Genomic DNA, 24306 nt, shown 5'->3' on the forward strand with positions numbered 1-24306 from the left:
ACACATCGGGAGCCGCCGCTCCAGTCTCCGGCCGAGCCTCCTCGCAGCCGCGACCCACCTGGGGCCAGCCCCGCGCTGCCAGCGCCGCTCTGCTCGCTCCTCCCTTCGGCCTCCGGCCGCGGCCGCGTGCGCGGGCCTGTTCCGGGGGCGGGGGCGGCCCGCGCCCTACCTGCCGCCGGCGCCCGCTCGGACAGTCCGGGGATTGCTACTTCTCTGCCAACTTCGCCAACTTGCCGGCACTTGGAGCGGTCCCGCTCCCGTCCGGCGCCCTCCGGCTGCCCCCGCCCTGCGCCCTCTGCGACCACCGCCTCGCGGATGACCGGCTTCCAGGGGCGCTGAGCGCGCCGCCGCCCTCGCCCAGCCTCAGCCCGGCCGCCGCTGAGCCATGCGCCCCCATTACCCCCCGGCCCGGTCTGCCGCCCCAGGGCCGCTCTGCTGATCGCCCAGCCCGCGCCCCGACAGTGGGAAGTTGCGGCCCCGGCGGCTGCCAGCGCCGGCAGCCCGAAGGAGTCCCCGCGGGGAACGCAGCGCGGCGTCCCCCGCCCCCGTGCGCCTCGCCGCAGCCGGGCGCCCGCTCACCTCCCCCCCACCGTCCCTCCCTTTTCTCCTCAAGTCCTGAAGTTGAGTTTTCGAGGCGACACGGCGGCGGCGGCCGCACTGCTCCCGCTCCTCTGTCTCCCCATGGATATGCACTGCAAAGCTGACCCCTTCTCCGCGATGCACCGTGAGTACCGGCGCCCGGCTCCTGTCTGGCTCGGGGCTCTTCGTCCCAACCTTGTCCGGTTCCGAGGCGGCCCCAGCTTCCCGCGTTCAGGCCCCATCTCGGAGGCCACGCTGGCTCCTCTCGGCTCCCCATTTCGTTCTTTTTTCCCTCGGCCCGGTGTTTCTCACGCCTCCAGCTTCCTTTCCCTCTGCCTGTCACCCAGACTTATCCTCTGCCTGCCTTCCCACCTTCCCTGGTGCCCAGCACCTGCCTTCCCTCCTTCCACCTGCTCCTTCTCAGGTTTCCGGGTCTTCCGCAGTCCCAGGTCCTGATTCCCGACGCCCCGCTCCCTGGTGGCCCTCTTGCCCTGGGCTGGGGCACTAACTGGCAGGCAGTTTTCAGGGTGTGTTTTGTGTCGTGTTTCCTCTGTCTGTTCTCCCTCTTAAGCGCTCTCTCTCTGCCTCCTCCTTCTCCCTCTCCTCCTCAGTACCTTTCTCAAACTTACAGTTGTAGGTGTTCAGGAGGAGACTCCCAGCGCGGGCAGCCTCAGCGTTAGGACGAACTGGCTGCAGAGTGTGGGGGTGGGGTGCCCCTCTCTGACCCTCAGCTCCCAGCGGCTCCCGGCCCTCCTAGCCAAGCTAAGGCCGAGCTCCTTGCCGGCTGGCTTGAAATGCTCCCTTCCCCTCTATTTCCCACCTCTCTTCTCTCTCCTTCCTCCTCCCCTCTCCTTGAGCTGGGAGTCCAAGTTGGCAGGACATCATTGTGGTGGTCATCTTCTCCCGGCCTCTTTCTGGGAGATGCTCTAAAAACAAAGGGGGGTTCTGAAAAGAAATCGAAGTCAACGCAAGGGCAAGCAGAGCAGCTTCCTGGGCCAGCCTCGAAGAGCGCAGTTCTGCCCCCAGTTTTGGAGGCTTCTGGCCGGCCTCCCACTCCCTGGCAAGGGCGATGCAGCCAGCAACCTGGCCAGGGGATCGCAGAGAGGGAGAAAATGAGGGGAAAGAACAAAAGGAAGGCAAATGCCAAAGCTGGGGAGAAAGGAAAGAGAACTCAAAGGAAGGGGAAGGAAATTGAAGAATGAAAATTGAAAGGATTTTGCAGAAAGGAGAAAGGGAGAAAAGAAATAGGACAAGGAGGGAATTATTTTAATAAAATTCGAATTTATCTAATTCATGTCATTTGTCTTAGCTTCGAAAACAATGCCGAGATTTTTTGCAAGCTTTTTTTTTTTTAAGATAAATAAGATTCTAAATAGAAAGCTCCTCCCCATCAGTAGATTAATAATTAAGGATAATTTGTAACTTTTCACAGGGAAACTTTTAGACCTGGTTTGGGTCCGTGCTTCGGAACAGAGCCGAAGAGGGAGAGCTGTGGTGTTGTTCCCCCCTACCCCCGCCACCAGCATATATTTAGCGTAACAGGGGGAGCTTTACAAAATACTCCTGGGATAAAATAGATTTCCTTAAATAATCTCCAAGCACTGGGAACCCGCGCCGACGCCTCGGACCGCTGCGGGTCTCCGCGAGCCGGGCCGGAAAGCCTAGCTCCTTTCCGGAGCGAGAGAACCCGGGCCCGCAGCCGTCTTCGCCCTGCCTGTCTGCATCCCGGCTTGGCCGCCCCTGCTCGCGCGCTCCTCTCTTGCCGATTCTGCGGACATTACGCCGAGCCCCGGCCGCCCACTGGGTGCCACTTTGAAACCCAAAGTGAAGCAAGGCAAGCCTAAGGGGTCGGCGAAGGGAGAGAGCTGCGCGCCGGCCGGCGGGCTGGCGGGCTGGCAGACGAGAGCTGCAGACGGAGTCGGCGCCCGCGGCAGTGGCGCATTCCACTCCCGACTCAGCGCCCGCTCCAGGAGCCCACCCTGGACCCCCACCGTGCCTCCTTCCCGTCCCCACCCTTAGACTGGGGCCCAAGGGCTGGGCCCGGAGCCCGGCGAGGCTGAATTATTCATCTTTAATCTGCCGGCGGCTGCCGCCTTTTCATACCGGTAACGCGAGTTCTCCCGGGGCCTAAATTATTGATGGTCGGGGTTTGGAGGGAGGGGAGGGTGGGGAGTGGGGCTAGAGGTAGGTAGGGAGACAAGCGGGGGTAAAAGGAGAGGTTCTTTCCTCCGCCAGCTGCTCGATCAGAGGATAACTCCCCAGGGGTTTCGCCCATTTTTTGCTCTTGGTCCCCCAAAAGGGGACGAGAGGGAGATGAGGGGAGCGCAGATGTCCCCGCTTTTTCCGAAAGTCGCCTGAGGCTAGCAGGGCAGAGGCTGCAGGTTGCCGGCCCTCTTCGGCCCGCTCGGCAGCTGGAAGTCTCTGCGCTCAGATTGCTCAATAACTGTGGCTGCCGATTGATCGCTCTGGGTGCAGGATTTCTAGACTGCTGCAGGCCCGGGAGGACCGGGCACGGGGCAGCGCCCTCCGGCCTGGCACCCGGTGGCCACCTGGCTCCGAGGTGGGGAGCCCGGGCTGCGGCAGGGTTGGAAACCCAGAGCCTTCCTCTTGGCTTGGCTAGGAGAGCAAACGCCCTTGGTGCTCGGTTGCCTGCGCGGAAGCCGTAGCTAAGCTGTCAGAGGGATGCGAGCTGGCTTGGACTGGCTGCACAGGGTGCCCCTGAGCCCTCAGCCCGCCGGGCGGCCTGGACCAGGCGACCTGGGCGAGGTGGTAGGCCTCGCCTCCAGAGCCGCGCGGCAGCAGGCGAGCCGGAGGAGCCTGTGCTCTCCGCTGCTGCCGGCGCCGCTTGGCGCTCCGCCGCCTCCCGGTCTCTGAGCGCGGCAGACCCGGGGCCCCTGCCTCCTCTGCCTTCCTGCCTCCACATGGTTTTCTTTGAACTTTAGACACTTTAGAGGCAAGGGGAAAATATGGTCCCCAAATATCTAAAAACCAAAAAAAGAAAGGAAGAAAAACACGATTAAATAAAAAAACAGAAAGAGGTAGGAAAGCTCCGATTAAAAATAAATGCAAAGAAACAGGTAGGGAGCAAAAGGACTTAGCCTGTCAATGTGCTAGGAGGCCCCTATGAACAGAGTCAATCAGACCCGGATTCCCCCAAAATCGCCCGCCTCCAAGACCTAGCACGCACGGACAACTCCCCCTTCCTGCGGCACAGGCCGGGATCCCTCTCAGCCGTCAGTCCTCTGCCCGGCCTTTCCCCTCCTAGCTTTCCCTACATTCTTCCCTGCTGGCATGAATTCCCCCTTTCTGTTTTCCTCTCCCTACCCTTCCCCTCTTTCTTTTCTTCCACCGGGCTTCTCTACTCCCTCTGCACTTTCTGCTCTGCACCGCCGTGGTCTACGAGCCGCGTTCTTTCCCATCCCTGGGCTCTGTGTGTGTGCTGACGCGTCTCTACGGCCTCGCGGTTCCAATCCCCAATCCTCCGCCTTGTGGTCCGCGGGCCACCCCTCTCCGCGAGTCCGGGAACATGCCCTTCCGCCCTAGCCGCGGACTCTGACTAATGACCGGTCCCTGCTGTGTGTGGGGTGTTGTGTTTTTTTTCTTGTCTTTCCCCAGCAGGGCACGGGGGTGTGAATCAGCTCGGGGGGGTGTTTGTGAACGGCCGGCCCCTTCCCGACGTGGTGAGGCAGCGCATCGTGGAGCTCGCCCACCAGGGTGTGCGGCCCTGCGACATCTCCCGGCAGCTGCGTGTCAGCCACGGCTGTGTCAGCAAAATCCTGGGCAGGTGAGGGCCTCGGAGCTGCCCCGGGCGACGCCCTGCCTCCTTCCCCGGCCAGCCCCAGGACTCTGCTGAAAGCCCAGGACGCCAAGCGGGAGAGGGAGAGCCCCTGCTCGAGAGGAGCCCGAGAGCCGCTCCTTTTGGAGAGGACGCTTAGCTGGTGGCTGCGGCTGCAGGAGTGAGGGTGGAACAGGGTCACCCAACTCCAGGGCCCTCTCATGGAGGCGGCCCGATTCCCTGCCTCACAATGGGAGGGGCGCCTCTTCTAGCCAAGAAATGTGGACTAAGGGTTAGGTGAATGGGGTAGGGAGCGTAAACGGGTCCCCAAGAGGAGAAAAAGCAGTGTTTGGGAGGCCGAGGGAGGATCCTGGCTCCCGTAGGCGCTCTGCGCTCAGTGGGAAAGTGTTAGAGGTGGTGCCTCGGCCTGGGTGGGCCTGGAGGCTTCGCTGCTGCGCTGTTCCTTCTGCTCTTCCCAAATGAAAGTCCGTGCTTTCCCTCCCGGACGAAAATCCCGGCTGGCGTGCGCGCAGCCCACGGCGTGACCGCCTCTACGGAGGAAGCGTCCCCCTCGCCCTCCCCCTCGTCCTCCGGCGTGTCCCTCGCCCCAGCCAAGCGCCCTCTGGAAGCCCGCTCAGCCACGCTGGGGCTTCTCCCTCGGCGCCGCTGCCTCAGGCGGGAGAGCGGCTCAGCGGCCCCCGAGCCTGCAGCCCCCTGGCGCCGCTGCCTCTCGCTGACCCCGCCGGCCTTCCCGGCGCAGGTACTACGAGACGGGCAGCATCAAGCCCGGCGTGATCGGCGGCTCCAAGCCCAAAGTGGCAACGCCCAAAGTGGTGGACAAGATTGCTGAGTACAAGCGACAGAACCCGACCATGTTCGCCTGGGAGATCCGAGACCGGCTCCTGGCTGAGGGCATCTGTGACAACGACACGGTGCCCAGCGTCTCTTCCATCAACAGGTGAGCAAGCCACCCAGACTGCAGGGTGGGACTCCAGCTCCCTCTCCTGCCCGCAGGGCATCTTCCCCCCAAGGTGTCAGCTCTTTCTCCAGCCTCCACCCTTCCTCCCAGCTCCAAGCCCTGAAGACCCTTTGGGCAGGGAGCGGGGACCTGGGAGGCAGAGAGATAGACAGGGCTGTCTCTGGCCCAGGGCTGGGAGTTGCCTGCCAGGCTTCTCTCCCAGTGTCCTGGAAATGAATCCAAGTGTTGATGATAATTAAGACTCCAAGATTAGGAGCCTCGGTACCTAGAGATAATCACAGCCCGCAGCCAAGCCTTTAAAATGACCAGTGTCTATTCATCACCTCCAAACAGACTTCCCTTTCTACAGGCTTGCTCCCTTCCCCAGGGGCAGCCTCCTGTCCTGGCTCCCCCGCCCTGCCAGCTCCCACAAAGCCAGCCTCCCTGGAGCCCAGGCCACGCTAGGCAGCTCCTGCACAAGTTTCCGGCTTACAGGCGCTGGTATCCAGGCCTGCGGAGCAAATGCTGCCAACCACCAGCCAGCAGTTGGTGGGAGGAGTGGAGGAACTGGGCAAGGAGTGGGTGGCCAGGCAGGGAGGGAGGACTCTGGACCCCAAGGCTGAACCCTGGGAGATGCCCCCAACCATCTAGGGTGACTATCTCCAGGCTAAAGTCATTGCACTGATGACAGGCTTAGGGAGACACAGACCAGAGTCACTTCAACACAGAGTAGCACAGGGTAGGTAGGTCTCCCAATCCCCAAACCACTTCAATGCATGTGCACCCCATTCATGTGCACCCCAGGCCAGGGTGCAAGTGTGTCTGTGTGTGGTGGGTCCAGGACATACAAACAACAGTTGGGCCCAGGATCCCAGGCTGGCTTCACGATCGCAGAGCTGTCCAACCTGACATCCAAGAGACCGCTCACAAGTCACACACCAGCCAGAAGCAAATCCCAGACAGCCTTGGTCAGCCTTTCAACCCCTGCCCCCCATTCTACGGCAAACCCCAAATGAGAAAGACTAGGGCTAAGGGTTTCATACCCTTGTTATTCTTTGTACTCTTCATAGGCTCATTATCAGGGCAACTAATAATTCAGATGGTGCTTTTTTCTGAAACTGGCATCACGTATCAAGGTTTTTTTTTTAATATTTTGCAAATGATATGGAATTATCCCAAATCATCCTGAAAACAGCAGGTAAAATTAGCTGGTAGAATGTACCTTGGCTAAAGAAGATTCCCTCTGCCACACTCGTGCTGTAACGTGCTGCGAGGAGACCCCAGAAATTATCCCAGTGTGTGCCATCTGTATTAAAATGGTTATTCAGTTATGAACAGGGTAACATAATACTGATCAGCTAATTACACACCCTCCGAAAACCCTCCAGCTCCCTGGGCCTACTTCAGCCAGGTATTGAAAGCATAGCGGTTTGACATTCAGACCTTCAGAAGGAGCTGGAGAAAGATGCTGGCTGGTTTGGGAGGGGAATGAGCCCTTTGCATTTAAAAGCCAGGGGAGGAGGCTGAGGAAGCTCTGGGGCTGAGGCAGGAGTGGCATTTAGGGAAGGGGACAAAGCAATGTTTTCTGCTGCTGGTCCTAGGAGTGAGCTGGAACTGAGGTCTTGGGAAGAGAGTAGCCGGGGCCAAGAGCGGTCCTGCTGAAAACTGTTGTTGGGACTGGGTGGCGGTGTTCTGAAGAACGTTTGCAAGAAATGCTCACTGTAAGTGATAGGACTGACGAAACTTTAGAGGAACCCAAGGCATAGATGGTTAAGGCAATTTGCTTCTTATGGTGTGGAGGGGCAGTGGTGGTGGCAGCCATGTCTAGCACCCCTTGCCATCCAACATACCACCCTCACTGGTTGAGATGTTTTGGAAGCAAGGTTTGGCACAAGTTTGGAAATGCCCTCATTCTGAAAAGCCATGGAGAGCAAGGTACAGGTTACTCTAGGATTATGCTCTAGAGGCCTTGAGGTGCACCCACCAGAACTGGGAAGTGGAGAAGTGAGCCGTAAGGGAGATGTGAGTGGAGAAAGAATGACCTCTGCTTGACAACTCTGACAGCTGCAGAGTCTGCTCAGCAGACATCCCTGTCACCTGAGGGGCTCAGAGGCCTCCTTTGGGTACGGAGACATGGCCATCTGTGGGCAGGTGTGGCTGGAGATGGAGAGAGAGTAGAGGAGAGGGATGGGGTGTGCCACTGACGGCATGGGCCGTTGGCCGACTTACATGAGGCTGGCTGGCTGGCCCTGTCCACAAGGAGCAGCCAAGCTATTCTTGGTATTGCTTCGGGACGGAATCCTCCCATGTTTCATATTTCGGAAAGAATTCTGCGGGCTTCCAGTGCTGCTGAAGTTGGGGCTGGCGGGATGCATCTGGGCACCACACCCTTAGCTTCATCCCCGTCAGTGCTTTGCTTGATGGGGATAGGTTTTTCTGAGATGTGTTGTTTTACTGTAAAGCCTGATAAAGACAGATGTTTCTGCGGGTGCTGGTAATGTCCGAACTTTGCCCTTTTGCAGTTTTGAGAATCCTTCTCACTGCAGGAAGAAGCTGGAGATTTCTTCTGTGCAGGAAGTGCAGAGTGTTGTGAATGGGTGGTTCTTGCATTTTGAGGTTTATTGTTGGTGAGGTGCCCACTGTGCTGGGTACTTTATAACCGTGATGAGTAAGGGTGTGCATGTGTCGGTGGTTGGCAAGAAAGGAAGCCCACACATGCTCACCCACCTGAGCGGAATTGTAAGGTGTTTCATTTTCCCCTCCCCAAAACAGATGCTGTCGCCGCACTTGAAATATGCTGTTATGGTTATGAACTAAATAGCTTTTCATGCTTTAAAAATGGTTTTGGCATTCTCCGATCCTGTCGCGATAAAGCCTTGGCCATCCATGCCACATTCTCCCTGAGCAAATCCTCATAGAAATGTCCGTTTGAGCCAATGGATTGGGTCAGGGAGCCCCTTCTGCCCCCACCACAGGGACTGTTGTCAAAAATCCGTAGGGTTGACTAGGTTGCTTAGTGCATGGAATTTATCTAAATCATTTTAAATATTGGGTTACTGATCACTGAGCATGGAGTTACCAGCTCTTCAGCTTGTACACCACTGCTGTGGGGGGAGGGTATTTATAAACAGGTGACTTCAGGTTGAAATCTGGGATGGGAAATGGCCTGGAGAGGGGAGAGATGGAGGGAGATTCATGCTACTGAAAGGGGAAAATGTCACCTAGTTACATTGCTGAGCAGTTGACTAGGCAGGAAGGATTTTTCTGATTATATACCAAAGTCTTCTGGTTTGGCTATTGCTCTGGGCAGGGAATACAGCCCCTTTTTAAGTACACATTGCTAGAGTCTAGGGTTATCGAAGATCCCCTGAGGGTTCTCTCTCGGAATGAGCTGACAATAAGGCCATCACTCCCTAGCTTCTTCAGCCTGTCGTACACTCCCTGCTCCTAGATCTTTCGAGTGGACTCTTCCAGAGTCAACTTCACACCGATCACCTGCCACCCCACACTTTCCCTTAGCCTGTTTGGCTCTTGATGAGCACGTTCATGCTGCAGCCCCAGTGCCGTGTTAGAGAATTCCTTCCTGTATCACTCAGGTATCCCTCCTGTGTCATTCCCAAGTCTTCTTCAGAAGCTTGGCAGTGGGGTGACAGTGGTCTACCGGCTGTTCATTCAAAGACATTTCCAAATAAGCTGGGAACCGCTCATCCTACCCAAGGAATATTGAAGATATGATCAGGGCTGGGGTCTGTCTCCCTGTCTGAAGCTCAGCTTCCAGAAGTATCATCCATTTGACTCTTGGACCTGACTTGGCATGAAGCTGGGCCAGAGGGGCAGCATTTCCTGCCACATTTCCATACTCTTGCAGCTGTTCGGTGGCCAGGGCTGTTGGCCTCATGGCAGACAGCCAGGACAAGTCTGTGGGTGAAGAAGAAGACTTCTCCCCACAGAGAAATGAGAGACATAAGGACAGAGTACTTGCCTTTGGTGGCCCAGGGCCTAGCAGACTGGGACACGTATAGCAGACAGACATTCCAGTTTCCGTCTGAGAAGACTTATTCAGCTGTCCTCTCCCGGGGAGGGTCACCTCCTGCTAAGGTTGCTCATCATTAGAATAAAATGTGAAATAGGCAGGGCTGTCGATCTTCTTGGAGTCTCTGAATGGTGCAAACCGTTAAGTGCTTGGCTGCTAACTGAAAGGCTGGCTGTTCAAGTCCACCCAGAAGTTCCTTGAAAGAAGGGCCCAGTGATCTACTTCCAAAAAATCAGTCATTGAAAACCCTATGGAGCACAGTTCTATTCAGACACACACGGGGTTGCCAAGAGCTGGAATTGAGTTGACAGCAACAGGTTGGTTTTGGTTGGTCTTCTTATTCCTCAAAATGAGATGGAGTTGTCCTTATGAAAAGCCCATTTTTGTGTTCTTAGCTGCTTTAGGCTGGGCTTCTTGGCCATTGTTGTATAGGTCTGTCACTCCCTGGTGGCTGGCCCAGGGCAGGCTTTCAGGCCACTAAAAGGCTTTCAGGTGAAAGCAATGGCTGGTTGCCCTGAGTTCTTACCTCAGCTGGCAACTCTTCAGAAGGGAAGACAAGACTGGTTGCCCCTAATGAAAGGTCTAGGTGGATTTCAGAAGGTGATACAAAGAAGAAAAGAGAGGGAAACCCCTAAATAAATAAATAAAATGTGTCCCAACTGTTCTGAGAACTCAATAAAACAATCACATCAAATATGAAGAGGCATAAATCTTGTGTCTGCACAGGTAACCTACTCAATTGCTTTTATTATAGCTCAGGCTGCCTCCATTTATTACCATCCATGGCCTGAGCAAAGGAGGCTGCATGGAGGGTGGTCTCCAGTGCAATCCTACACCCCAAGAGGCAACAATCAGCCCATACAGCCAGGGATTTCGATGGGAGTCCAGGAAGGGCCCATCTGTCTGCATGAAAACCAATCAATAACTCTGTAACCAGAGCCCTTGTCCCAGGGAAATGGACAACACAACAGTTCAATACAGGGGCCACAGGGGGAATTAGCCAAGTGGAGATGGGGCCAGGCAGGAGCAGCCCCTAGAGAAGGGAAACAAGGATACCTGGGGAAGGGGATACTGGGGAGGAGTGGGGATGCGGCAGGGAAAGCAATGGATTTGTGTGCATATTGGCACAGGGAGGGGATTACTATGCAAAGTAGATCCAAGGAATAAGAGGCAAATTGGAAGCTGGGGTGGCAGAGAACATGCATTTTGGAGGGTAGTTGAGGAATGGGCTTGTTCTGATACACAAGGGATGATGGGATTGTGTATGTGATGATATGTGCTTGTGGAGATATCAAGAGAAAGAGTAGCAATTGTAGTAACTGGTGCAGAAAATGAATCCACCCTCCACCTCAAGAGCCTGCATTCTGAAGAGGGGGCTCCCTGTGAGCCCACATGGGATTGGCTACTACTTTCCAGGCTTCTCAGCAGAACTGACAAGGCACACCTTAAACCAGTGACCCCTTTGTCTGCTCCCAGCTTTCTAGATCTCCAGCTCTAGCTACTCTGCAACTTTGCCCCTTAATGCTCAAAGTCCATCCTTAGCCCCTCCTCATTGCTACCTGTAGCTGGAGTTCTTATATTAAGAGGAAAATGTGTTTACTGGAAAGAATTCCTTGTTCATTTCCTGTTCTTTAAAAAAATGCAGTCAGCAGTGCTAACCTGGCCTGCCAATTCTCTAAATCCCTGCTGGTTCTTCTCACACCTCCTCTACGCCTCTAAGCCAGGTGTCCAGACCTTGGATTCTTGCAGAGGAAGCAGCTACAGGTGCAGAGTGTGCCCAGTGTGGCTCACCCAGCCATGGAGGTGCATCTAGAGAAGGGAGAGCACTCGTGACAAATCTGAGGAGTGGGAAGCAGTGTATTCTAACCAATGCCCAAATAACAAGTAAAATACTGAACAAGTGAAAAACTGAATCACCTTGTGCTTATCTGTCTACTACTGAACTACAGATTGAGATATTTTTCTCCTGTGGAACAGGCTGTTTTGGTGCTATAAAGGTGCAACTTGAATATATTCATGACGGTTCATCGGCATATAGGTTGATATCTTCTCTGTGTGTGGATTTGTGTGTGTGTTGTGTGTGCCTACCTCTGTCTGCTCATAGGTGAAAGTGCTCTGGGGCCAAGAGGTGAAAGGTAGGAAGGCTCACAGGACAGGACCAGCAGTCACAGACAAAGGCTGAACCCCCTGTACTTTGGATCATCAGGGTCAATCAGGGGGATAGCCACTGGGCCATTATTGAAGTGGCATAGGACTGGATTGGAGTCCTCATTTCATAATTTAGGCAAACTGGGGCCAAATTTTCATTGAACTATTATTTGCAATATAGCGTAACCCTCCGAAGTCCAATGAGAAGGGCTTTGCTACAGTGATGCCGTTGTGTGATGGAGAGCTGTGTGATCAGTTGTCTGCACATCTTTAACACTCGAGTCCCAGCCCAGTTGGCAGGATTAGTTAGGGACCAACTGCATAAGCAGGGTGAGGTGAGACTATCGCTCCCTGTAGCTAAGGGGGAGCCCTGGTGGTGCAGTGGTTAAGAGCTCAGGCTGATAACCCAAAGGTTGGCAGTTGAATCTACCAGCCGCTCCTTGGAAACTGTATGGGGCAGTTCTCCTCTGTCCTATAGGGTCGCTATGAGTTGAAATCCACTCGATGGCAACTGGTTTGGTTTGTTTGCTTTTTCATAGCCAGGGAAGAGAGGGTGAGGTGAGGCTATAAGTGGAGGGAGGGAAAGGAAGAAGGAGGACTGGAAGAGTGAGGACAGAGGCGATGGAGCTGATGGTGAAAGGAGAGGTCTGGGAGCTGACTTGGCCTTGATGGTTTGGGAATGCAGTGCAGGGAACTTCAGGGTTGGGGGAAGCTTAAAAAGGAGAGATTGGAGCCTACTCCTATAAGCCAAGGCCTTAGGTAGCCCTGCAAGATCTTGGAGGTGGTTGGAGGGAGCCAGAGCTCCAGGGTAGCTGGTAGTCTAGGCTGAGGGGGGCATAAGGAGAGGCCTAGAAGGTAGTAAAGGAGAAAAGGCGAGGGCCAGCCAGGGAGGAGAAAGGTTGGCAAGTTTCTGAATAGAAGCCTAAGCAGAGGAAGTGGCTTTGTTGTTGTTAGGTGCTATCTAGCTGATTTTTTGACTCACAGCAACCCCATGTGACAGAGTAGAACTGCCTTGTGGGGTTGTTTAGCCTGTAATCTTTATGGGAACAGATTGCCAAGTCTTTCATCTGTGGATCTGCTGGGTGGGTTCGAACCAACAACCATTTGGTTAGCAGCCGAGTGCTTAACCGGAAGAAGTGGCAGGGGGAGGTAAAGTCACAGGGCTGGGGGAGTGTGCAGTCCCCCTGAGAGTGGAGTGTGGGGGCACAGGTGTGGACCTCGGTCGCCTGCACCAGCCGCACACGACAAGGCAGGCCAGGGAGGCCGTGGGTCTGCTGCAGTCGAGTCGCCAGCCTGGTCCCTGGCAGGCTGCAGCAGGGAGAGTGGAGAAAGGCCAAGAGGAAGGGAGGGAGATCCCTACTTCCTGGGGGTTCCAGATTAGAGCCTTTCCATCCAGGATCCTTTGACCACTTTGCTATGACTGCCTCTCTCTGGCTGCCTTCCATCCGGCCCACACTTCTCTGTGGTGCTTTCCCTCTGCAGTGATTTAGAAACAAGAAGGCCATGACGGCAGCTCCAGGCAAGAGGAGGAAGCAGGGCTGTGTGATGGGGCAGCAAGCTGGAAAGGGATTTACATCCACCTGGTAGACAGAGTAACGTAGAGACATCAGAGAGAAGGATGGGAGAGGCCTGGGGGTGGGGGGTAGGACAGAAAGGGAGCACAAAAATGGGCCCAGAGCAAATGGGAGCGAGCACCGGGGCCGACCATTTCCTGGTCCTGACGCTCCCGTGGGTCTTTGCTGGGCCAGGCTGCACAGCCCCTTTCTGGCAGGCAGGTAAAGGAAGCTGAAGGAGACCTGGAGCCTTGTGGGCAGTATCAGCCTAACAGGGTACAGGGATGGTGAGAGAGGAGCCCTCATTCTGTCCCTTACCCTATGATCTCCTCCTTAATCCTAGAAGACAAGAGGCTGTGCCTGCCATAGTGTGTTACCAAGGGAAGTTGGTGAGTGTGTGTTGGGCTTCTCTGTGTGGCTCCGTTTTGGGAAGAGTGTGTGGGTTGCTAGTATCTGGCTAAGCCTGGCATTCAGGTCCTGGGAAGCTGTCTAAATGGCCCAGCCTTGCAGGGAGTTCTCCAAGAGAGTCAGTCTTGTTGAACTGGGAGCTGGCGGTTTCCTGTTCAGAGGGTTTCTGGCTGAAGCAGTTGTTTGGTCCCGGAACAGAAGTTCCTGCCATCATCCAGAAGGCCTGCCTCTTTAGAGTGTTAGTGTACATTATTAGAAGAGTGCAGGGTTGAATGGACAGTAGTCGTTCTGATGGGTTTGTGAGTGAGTGTCCTGTCAGGTACGCAGAGGGTCCTGTGTACATGCCCATATCTGGGGGCATGGACACTTGTGAGCTATGTGCTTTTGCTCTGCTGGCTATGAGTGTGTCGAGTTGTGTGATGGCCGGGGAGGTGTGTGTGTGTAATCCACTGCATACGATACTATGGGAGCTGGTAACAATTGCTTGGCTTGTGTCTGCTAAGATCCTCCATGTTTAGTAAGGACAAAGGTCAAGGTATTTATCTCCTCTTATCGTCTGCAAAGTGGATACCTCCCCTCCCTACCCTCAGTCCTTTCCCCTTCTCCTTCCTCTTTCTTCTCCTCCTCATTATTACTCTGTTAGCTGCTTTGGGTTAGGAGGCCAATCTCAGCTGACTCTAATTGAAGAGTGAAGAGAATTTGATAAGATAAGGAAGGCCATCCTTCCTCTAGGGACCAGCAGAGGTTTTATGTTCCCCCACGCCCTCTGCTTCCCTAAGGAGCTGACACTCAGTGGCCAGCAGACTGTGACTGCCTGGCCTCAGGGAGAGCCAGAGGAAAAGAGGAGGGGTACTTGGGGTTGGGACTTGGGTTCCTTTCCCTAATCACTGTGGGCCTAGGAGGGAAAGCCTAAGAGGGCCCCAGATGAGAGAGGAAGAAAGGGTGGAAGAAAGACAGCAGAAGACAGAATGAGAGAAGCAAGAGCTAGATGTGGTTGATACTGACCACCCCCAGTGAAAGCTTGGTTTTTGGCCACAGAAATGGACTGGGTCGGGGGGGGGGGGTCTTTCTATTAGACAAGAAGTTCTGTCTGCTGGGTTGAGCACTCAGCTCTTTGCAGAGGTCACAGCCCTGGTTAAGGTCTAGCTCCTCCTAGAAATAGTGTTTTTACTCTCACTCTCACCCCACTGCCCCCCTATCCCAGCACAAACACATCTGCCTCTTTCCAGTGAACTTGACTCTGAGAACCAGGTAACTCCAGGAAGGCAGAGCAGATTCCATAGATGACCTCCCAGAATGAGTACAAAAAAAGTTGAGAGAAATTCATTTCATGGCCAGTGGCTGCTTAGAAAAGGAGATCCCAGCATACAAATGTGATAAATGTTAACTGAGCATTAATCGCATTAAAGAGGGCCCTATAAACTTTTCATTTCTAATTAAATTCATCCAGTGATGCTGCCCAAGCGAGTACTCTGGTCCTTTGTTTATGTGGAAAATTAAAATGCAAATACAATGGGATTTATTTCCAGGAGCAGAGTGATGGGCTCGTCCCTCTGGCTACTGGTCTCTACGCCTATCAGAGTCAGGTAACTGCTTTTTCGGAGGCGTTGTTCCCCTCAGGACAGATTCTGATGTGAAGCGGAAGGCCAGAGTTCAAGGTCAAAGAGAGTTAGAAGTGGGGAGAAGGTGTGGAAAGAATTGAAGAGAAGGAGAAAAAGGCATTAGATGGATGACCTAGGACTACAGGGAAGCCTTGTCTTGGTTTCCCACCCTCTAATTCACACCGTCTAAGAGAACAGAAGCCCTGGTGGCCCAGTAGTTAAGAGCTTGACTGTTAACCAAAAGGTCGGCAGTTCAACACCAGCTACTCCTTGGAAACCCTATGGGGCAGGTCTACTCTGTCCTACAGGGTCGCTATGAGTTGGAATTGGCTCAATAACAACAGGTTTCGGTTTTTTGGTTTTTGGTAAGAGAATAGAAAGGAGACCTGGTGGATCAGTGGCTAAGCACTTGGCTGCTAACCGAAAGATCAGCAGTTTGAAACCACCAGCTGCTCCACGGGAGAAAGATGTGGCAGTCTGCTTCTGTAAGGATCACAGCCTTGGAAACCCTATGGAGCAGTTCTGCTTTGTCCTACTGGGTCGCTATGAGTTGGAAGTGACTCGACGGCAATGGTTTTTTGTTTTTGTCTTTTTAAATAGACCCCAAAACCTTGTTTGTGCATTATAATATCATCTCAAACCTCCTCTGCAGCTCTGGATGAAGGATGTGCATAGGAGGGAGAATTTGGAGGAAGCAGCCTGCCAGACATATGTGGGCCTGCTCCTAAAGGAACTGAGTGCTGATCAGGAGGGAGGGCCCAGGGCCTGGCTTCATCTCCAGCTCGTCAAGGGTTAGCTGCTGTCCACATTATGGTTTCCCTGGGCTCTTCCTGCCAGTGCCAAGAGGCACTGACACAGGGCAAGGGAGCATAGAGGCACAATCTGAGGAGGACATAGTGCATGCAAGGCCGCCTGCACGCAGCCTTCTCGCACGCAGGGAGAGCGGTTGCTCATAAGAATAAACTAATGTACCTTGCAAGGAGCCGTTTAGTGCCATGATCCCTTTGATGAAAGTGGTAATCCTAAATGCTATTGAATGGAACGATCTAAAGTTCCTATTTACTAAAATATAAATAAAGTCGAGGGGAGAGAGAACCTGGGTAAGAAAAACCATTTGAGTAGATGTGTTAGAGACACTGAAAGATAGCTCTGCTGCTGTATGGATGAGGCAGTTGTAAATAGCATTAAAAAGTAGAGAGAGAAAGAAAATGGAGTTGGGAGAGATGATAAAAGGCAGAGCACTAAATCACAAATAGGGTTAAATGTACAAAGTCACAAACCAGATTTACGCCAAGCTTTGGCAAAATCTACAACTTGGACTGAAAATACGTAGAGACACTTAGTGTACAGGCTGGCAGGCGTCTGGAGAGTGGATGAGGCCATGTCAGCAAGAAGAGGCTGGACTGGCCACAACGTGGCCAAGCTACTCTCTGGGCTGGACACTGGGATGGGATTGATCCATCATACTCTGCCATGCAGGGATCTGATTGGGCAGGGCTCTGTAGGTAGTCAAGGGTACAGCCTTACCAGGTTTTCAAAGGTCTTTAAGCACAACAGTCTCTCGTGAGCTGGATCCATATTCTAATGGATCTCCAAGGTAGCAACTCATTCCCAGAATGGAGTCTGCTTGACTGGTTTTGTCAAATAGTGGCTACCCCTGTTCTCTTCAGCGTGTTTTATTCTGGGTTATTCTTTTCCTCTTTAGTGTTCACTTATGTCTCTTGGAAATGCATGAGCATTTGCTGACAAACGGGTTAATGATTGTGGCAACTCCCAAACGTCTGGAAGAAAACCAAAAACTTTAGTCAGTTTTCTATAAAGGCTGTCAATATGATGCCAACTATCTGGTGATTTAGAAATATTCACATCATTGATTGAATGTCTCAGTTTTCATCCAGGCACAGAATCAACACCTGTTTTCAGAGAAAAATATTTAAGGATACAAAATGTCATGGTTAGAAAGCATCTTTGATGCATTTGGGTCTGATCTTTGGTCCGAAGGGAGGCTGGGCCTGGCCCTGAAGTCAGGTGGAAACCCGGTGGTGAGAGCATTTAGTGTCTGAACAGTCACAGCTGATGGGCACTTCCCTTCCCCCGCCACTTGGTCTGGACGGCAAATAGTTTTGCCCAACTAAGCTTCGGTTGTCTTTTCAGCTTGGTTTTGATAAGAGAACCCACTTTGCCATCTTAAGTGAGAACACCAGGGTTCTCAATAGTTATGGTCTTTCATTTATTTATTCTTTCATTCATCTATTTAAAAACTCTTTACTGAGTGTCTACTATATGCCAGGCAATTTGCATAAAGCAATATGGTGTAGTGTCAGGAACTGTAACTGGTTTCACTACTCCACAGGCTACATGGTTATGAGTAAATTTCCTATCCTCTCTGAACCTCAGTTTCCTTACCCATAATGTGGGAATAATCAGGTAGCTATCTCATAGGTTCTCATGAGGGTTAAATGAGCTAATCTAGTAAACCTTAGAATTGTGCCTGGCAGATATTAAGTACTCAATCAATGTTAGTCAGTATTATTGCAACAATAATCATCAAGTGTATACTTCTTGTTATGTGTCTTGTCCATGTGTGTGGGTTCTGGTTTGTGCGTGCATCAACACTGAAATCTTTCAAATAAAAAAGCTTGAAGAGCCAAAGAATATTTTGTGAACAGAATTGTGTATCAAGCATGCTACTGAGATTTAGGAAAGGAGCCTGCTCTCTGTACTTCCAGAAATAAACACTATGATTCAGTTAACTGACAACTGGACAGAATTAGTCAATAACTGTCCCCTTTGTCCACTTTCATTTGAGAGCCAGGCTCAGTGGACATGAGTGTGTGTGTGTGTGTGTGAATTTGTATGACTGTACACTTCTTCTCTGGGGTGAGCCGGTTATTGCTTAAAGAGTTGAAGGTTGGCATTGTCAGGGCTTCATGGCATTTTCATGGGTTGTGGTACTTTGCATTTTGTAGTTTTTTTTAAGGATAAAATGAAATAGTAGTGGAAAAATATCCTTAATTGATGGGTGTGAAGAGTTCTTCTGATTCTTAAATGTCATAGAGGGGAGAGGAAAGAGAGGTAAGCAGGAAGAGGAGATGAGAGGAGACAAAACATGAAGGAAGAAGAGAAGGAGAAGCGAACAAATATTTGACAAATTCACCCGAAACCTGTCTGCTATTGTCCCAACTATCTGGATATTCCAGGGATGCATGGGAGTTTGATAATCATTGAGCTGTTCCATAGCTAAGGGATCAAAGATTTTAAAAAAATTTTTCAGGAGAAAAAAATGTACTTTCGGCTGAATCTAGTTGGTGTAATAGCTTAAAGTAATTGGATAACTGCAAATTCTCCTCCTCACTCTGTGCCCGACAAGAACAAAGATGGAAATCGAAGTTTTCCCAAACTCACAATGAATGATATGTTTCTGGCTCCCCATCTTTATGGGAAGTTCCATGGAATGAGGCTAAGGTCCAAACTTATTCTTGCCTGAGCTCTCCTTGCCCCACGTGACTGAGACGTGGCACGCAGGGCATGTGCCCTGGGCGCCACTTGAGGAGGGGCGCTAAGGAGCAGTTTTGATTGGCCATTACAGTTTCCATTGCCAACTGTGCAAGATCATTCAGCAATTTAAAACTAATTGTCAGAGGCACTGTTTTCTGTAGATAGGCCCCCGCCCTTTGGCCTAGTTAGGTAACCAAGTTCAGTTCAAGGGCTTCTTTCTAGAAGATCCACACCCAAATGCCTTAACATTCACTTATCTGATACCTTTCTTACGACTTCCTTAGTTCCCAAATTTAATATCTAGATTCCACTATTCCTCATTGACACCTATTAGCTGGTAAAGGTCCTGATTTTTAAAATGAGAGTGTGAATCTTTTAAATGAGCTACATTTGAGTTCTGAGAGCTCAATCATATTTAAAATTTTTTGTAAGAAAAACACGTATGAGGGCCACTGTCATCTTCTCTGCCTGTTCACCGCAGGGCTGGACGCAGTCCTCTGTAGACAGGTGGGCAGTGGTGAACTCCATCAGTCCCCATCCCCCGCAGCTGTCCAAATGGACCAGAAGGCCAAGGAGAGAACTGCCCTCTGCCTCGCCCTGCTTGACTGCAGCTTTTGCACTTCTCTACTTAAAACACACACACATATACACACACACGTACATGCATCTTGATTTATTTTGGAATTTTATATCCCTTAGCACAAGGTGAACACATTTGTACACATGCATGGGCCTGTCTTATGCCTGCTGTACTCAGCAAGTCCTTATATTAATAATAATAACTAACAAATGCTTACTGAACTAGGAACTGTTCTATGCATGTGACATGTATTAGTTGATTTAAAACTCATAAACAACCCCATACGGCTTTATAGGATTGTTTATAAATGAGGTAACTAGAGTACAGAGAAGTTAAATAACTTGCCCAAGGTCACAGCCTAGGTAGCAGAACTAGGATTTGAACCCATGCAGTACTGGCTCTAAAATCCACATGCTTATCCATTACACCATGCTACATATCAACCTTGTATCAAAGGAAGTGCAGGTATGTGTCATCTTTTGAAAAGTTGTATATATTTTGTTGTCTCATGCTCAGCTATGTAGTCATACATTTACTTGTAAGCTCAGAACAAGGACCTGTGCCTTAGTAGAAAGTCCTGCCAAGTCCATGTGTGCCTATGCTCTTCCACAACCTGTGTCACTGCTGAGCCACATCACCTGGGAATACTGGGAAGGAAGAAGATGCTGATGGGCAGAGCCACAGAGTGGAACAGATTGGGGATTCTTGGAACTAGAGTTCATGTTATTATTCCCATTGGGACTGGGGAATTTACTCCCATCCATTCTCCTCTAGCCCCAGCAGGGATCTAGACTCTCAACAAGCATAAGACTTAGCCTAGGGGATTCATTTAAAATTAAATAGAGGAAGAGAGGAATGGCACCAGGACCTATACCAGTGAAGTGGGGTCAGAGCTGTTCCGTAGAGCAAGGGCAACTTCGAGTAGCCAAGCCAGCTCTGGATTGGCTTCCAAGAATAGACCTATACATTTGGAAATCAAGAAGAGATTTGTCCTGCATCTCTAGAATCTTCCTTCTGGAAAGAAACAGTGCAAATGACCAGGCCAGAGTAAGCTAGAAAGCTGAAGGACGGGCCCTCTCACCCACAGCCACACCGAGAAAGGCAATTATAGCAATTACCGAATCATACACCACCACCCAAATCCAACATCATTACTCAACCCATTTTACCAAGGAGACACCCATTAACCTAATCTCTGAGACGTACATTGTAGGGAAAAAAAAGATGCTGATATGATCAATGAACATAATAATTCAAAGCAGAAACACAGACACTGTCACCAAACAATACTCAAATTCCTCCAACTCAGTGTTACACAAAGTGCAGTCACCTCGATACAATACCACAAAACACCAAGTTAACAAACCTTCAGCCAGCTGCCAGAATGCACTGGCACAATGCAGTACACAGTAACACACAACACAATTCAAACGCCCCATCCCACAGGCACACCCATACACAAAGACTGAAATCATATCGCCATCTGAGTGATGGCAAGCACTGGTCAAGCACTCACAGAGATGGAGCCAGCCGTGCAACATGCAACAGTGCAATGCCTTCTGCATACCCAGCAGAAGATGATCACAGCGGCAGCCTCCCCAACCCCAGCACACTCCTGATCCCCAGGCACAGGGAAGCCTGCCAGAAAGCAGCAGCTCCCTCCCCCTTCTCCTGCAGGTGGATGTGCCCATGCCATCAACTCCAATAAGGCCTCCAGGCTCTAGTTACTAGTAAGAGAGTAAACTGTCTCCTGATCCTGCTTCCGGAAACAGGACAAATCAGCTGTATCTTGGTTAGGGGTTTAATAAGACTTTGCTGTTACTGAAAATAACAGAGCCCCGGGGAGCAAAGGAAAGGCAGGGGGAGGGCCTCGCCAAGCTGGGTGCAGGAATTCCCCTTCCTCCACCAAGCCCTGCCTTCTGGGGCCATTCCAGAGCCAAAGCCCTCTTGCTGGGTGTTCACTGAGTATCGATTCAGTCTGCAAGCAATTTTAATATTTCTTCAGGGACTTTCCAGCAACAGCACAAGTCATTAATTCACCCTCCCAAATTGCTTATTCAATAGCAGGAACATGGCTCCTGAATAAAGTCCCAGAATTTATGTGACTCGCACGAGTCAGGAGGTCAAACAACTGTTATGGAGCGAAGTTAAAAATCCAAATAAAATATTGACACTTTTTTGGGGAGGGGGAGAGAGAAGCAAAGGTATTTAAAATAGGTTTTCGTTGCAATGCCCCCAGGATAAAGAAGGGAAGGAGACTGAAGACAAGTTGGAGTTTATAAAATCAATGGAATTTATTGCACATCTACTTGGCATTTAATAATTCTCTCATTTCCACGTTCCCCTCACCCCCACCCTGTCCTGGCCATAGACAGAGAGATACACAGGTATACAAATGCATATTTATGCACATCGATACCCGTGCATGGGCCAACATAAAAACACAATTGTGATGTGAGTGTCTCAAAGACCCTGGGAAGGGAGTAGTGATGACTGTGGAGTCACGTATGACTGTGGCTTACACATTTGACCAAAACAGGCATACTGGGCAAATATTTATGAACTAGGTTTTGATAAATATATTCAGCATTATAAATCCTGGATCAGTGCAGTAGAACAGACATGAATATAAAGATAACACAAATCATAGAAACACAGAACATGGAGAAACACATCTGTATGCCGTCTTCCCATACAATCATATACATGAGCAACTACATAAGAAAATCTACCCTCAAAGCCTACCAGTGCATATAATGCATAGCCACTTAACCTAACACTGTGGTTGGTTTGTAACATACACATGATGCTTATCAAATACAACCGTGGCATGTACGTGGGAGTCGGTAGGCATGTTTAGAATCACAGCTACATGTGATCTCTGTTAATCATCTACATATACATTTGCTGAGTTGTTCAGATCATGGATGTGAAAAGACTGAAGGAAAAATTTGCTCATGCCCAAATAGTTAATAAATGCAAAGAAAGATAGAAATTTCCAGAAGAGGTATTATGGTTCAGTGTACAGATATTGGAGTCCCAGGCTTGGATCCAAAGTCTGGCTCCAATGCTATTAAGCACGTGACCTTGGGCAATTTGCTTAGCCTTTCCATTGCCTCTTTGATAAAGGAGAGAACATGCCCACTTTACAGAATTGTGGTTAGGATCAGAATGAGAAGATGCATTTATTACAGAAGATGCATTTCATATTCACAATATGACAGGCACTGTATGAATGTTCTCTATGACAGGCACTGTATGAATATGAAATATTCACTATATTAAATATAAAATAAATGTTAGTTATTACTTTTACTACTATTATATGCAGCTCATCTATTCACATATAAACAGGCCCAGCCTCTCACAGATTCTATCCGGATATGACTAACTTATTCTACCCAATGGTTAGCAGCATGAATTCTGGAGTCAGGCACCTTGGCTTAAATCCTAGCTCTGCTACTTAACAGCTGTGTGATCTTGTACAAGTTACTTCACCTTTCTGAGCCTCAGTTACCATATCTGTAGAATAAGGATAGATGGTACCTACTTCATAGATAGTTGTGAGAATTAAATTAAATAATCGCTGTCAAGTATTTAGCACAGTGTTTGGCCCATAGCAAACAAATGTTAGCTCACTATGTCCCCTAAGATTATGTTATTTTTCATAATAAGATACACTGTAATAATAATATTAATTTGTTATTCAACAAAGAATCATTAAGTACTTACATTATGCCAGGTAATGTTGCTAGGTCTTGGAAATACGATGGCGGGTAAAATAGACATGACGTTTGCCCTCGCAGAGCTCAGAGTTCAGGGGAGGGCGCAATGTGAATTGGGTAAGCAGGAAACAAGTGTTCAGCTCTGTGCTAGACCCTGAGGAGAAGAGGGAAACAGAGAGAGATAGATTGGAAAGCCAGGGTGGAGTTAGACTGGGAAAGATTTTGAAGGCTAGGAAATGTTGAATATATCCTGTAGGTAATAGGAAGCAATGGTAGGATTTAGTGACATCTCAGGAGGATCCCAAGACAGACTGATAGATTGTTTTTGAATGCTGGAGTAACTAGGTGAGAAGTATGAGAAGCTAGAGGCCAGGAGATGGGGGAGTCTGTGAAGGCCCCACCTCTGCCTCCACAACGTGCACTCCCTTCTGCCCTCCCAGAGATGTGGGTATGTCTGTGAAGGGACAGGGAGGGTGGACAGGAACATTTAGGGAAACGTGGCCCCAGCAAGGAGTCTATGGCAGCACCCCTTCTTCCATTATACTAGGCAGCCTTGTAGCTTCTGGAGCCTCCCAAGCAGGCCCATGGAGTGGACAGCTCCAGCCAGAAGCCCTGGTAGATCAGGGCAGGGCCTGTGACAAGAGGAGCTAGTCTGGTCATGCTCTGGGCTTGGCATGCACTGCAGACTGGTTTCCAAATGGTTAGTTAAACACATTGCCCCTTAATTTTTAAACTTATGCATATCTTAAAGTTAAATCAATCCATATGCTTGCGTTTCATCATATAAACCATCACTATTGCGACCAGCCTCATGGCCCATCTAGCCTGGTAAATTATGTCTGGCCTGGGCTCCCAGGGACACGTGGTGGAGGGATTATGTCCTCAATGCCAGTCTTAGAAGGCAAGGCTGATGTGGAAAATATACCTGATCACAAAGGGACCCACCAGGAATGTGTCATCCTGGAATGTATCAAGAACTATTTTGAAATTATTTTAATTTTTAACCTATAGTTTAGTCTCCACAGGGGAACTGATTAGCTTCTTGAACTTTGGTAGCTGTGTCAGTTGGAGTAAAGGTTATCAGATGGAGAGAAATGTGGTAGAGTATGAGTAAGGCACTTTCTTATAACTCTCTAAAGACTTCTCTATATAATCAGAAGGGTGATTTTCTCTGCCCAGCCATGCTCAAACATTAGAGAGTTCAAGGATAATCTGGAGAGTTAACTGTGAGAAATCCTAATTCAGGAGGTCTGAGATGGGAGCCAGGGATTTTCATTTTATCAAGCCCCCAGGGATGCTAATATAGGTGGTTCAAGGACAATACTTTGAGGAAACCCTTCTGCAAGCTTTTTGGTATGGCGCTCATTTCCCGGAGCTCAGTTATGACTTCTGAGATGCAACAAAAGAGGCAGAAGTTCTTGACACACTTGGGGGAACCTTGGTAACCT

At 50.5% G+C, this 24306-nt stretch overlaps 1 protein-coding gene across 3 annotated transcripts in view; it reads left to right on the forward strand.

Moving 5' to 3' along the window:
- The first annotated feature begins 621 nt into the window (after nt 1–621).
- The window catches only part of PAX2 (paired box 2), an 81235-nt gene continuing 57550 nt past the window's right edge, over nt 622–24306 (forward strand). For 2 of the 3 annotated variants that reach the window (XM_023739059.1, XM_023739064.1), the window contains exons 1-3: nt 682–724; nt 4195–4363; nt 5115–5312. In XM_023739059.1, coding sequence (XP_023594827.1) covers nt 682–724; nt 4195–4363; nt 5115–5312 — 410 coding nt within the window. Of the gene's footprint in view, nt 725–4194; nt 4364–5114; nt 5313–24306 lie in introns of all 3 variants that reach the window. The other variant, XM_023739068.1, reaches the window with a different exon arrangement.

Source organism: Trichechus manatus, unplaced genomic scaffold, assembly GCF_000243295.1.
Source record: "Trichechus manatus latirostris isolate Lorelei unplaced genomic scaffold, TriManLat1.0 scaffold00007, whole genome shotgun sequence".
NCBI lineage: Eukaryota > Metazoa > Chordata > Mammalia > Sirenia > Trichechidae > Trichechus > Trichechus manatus.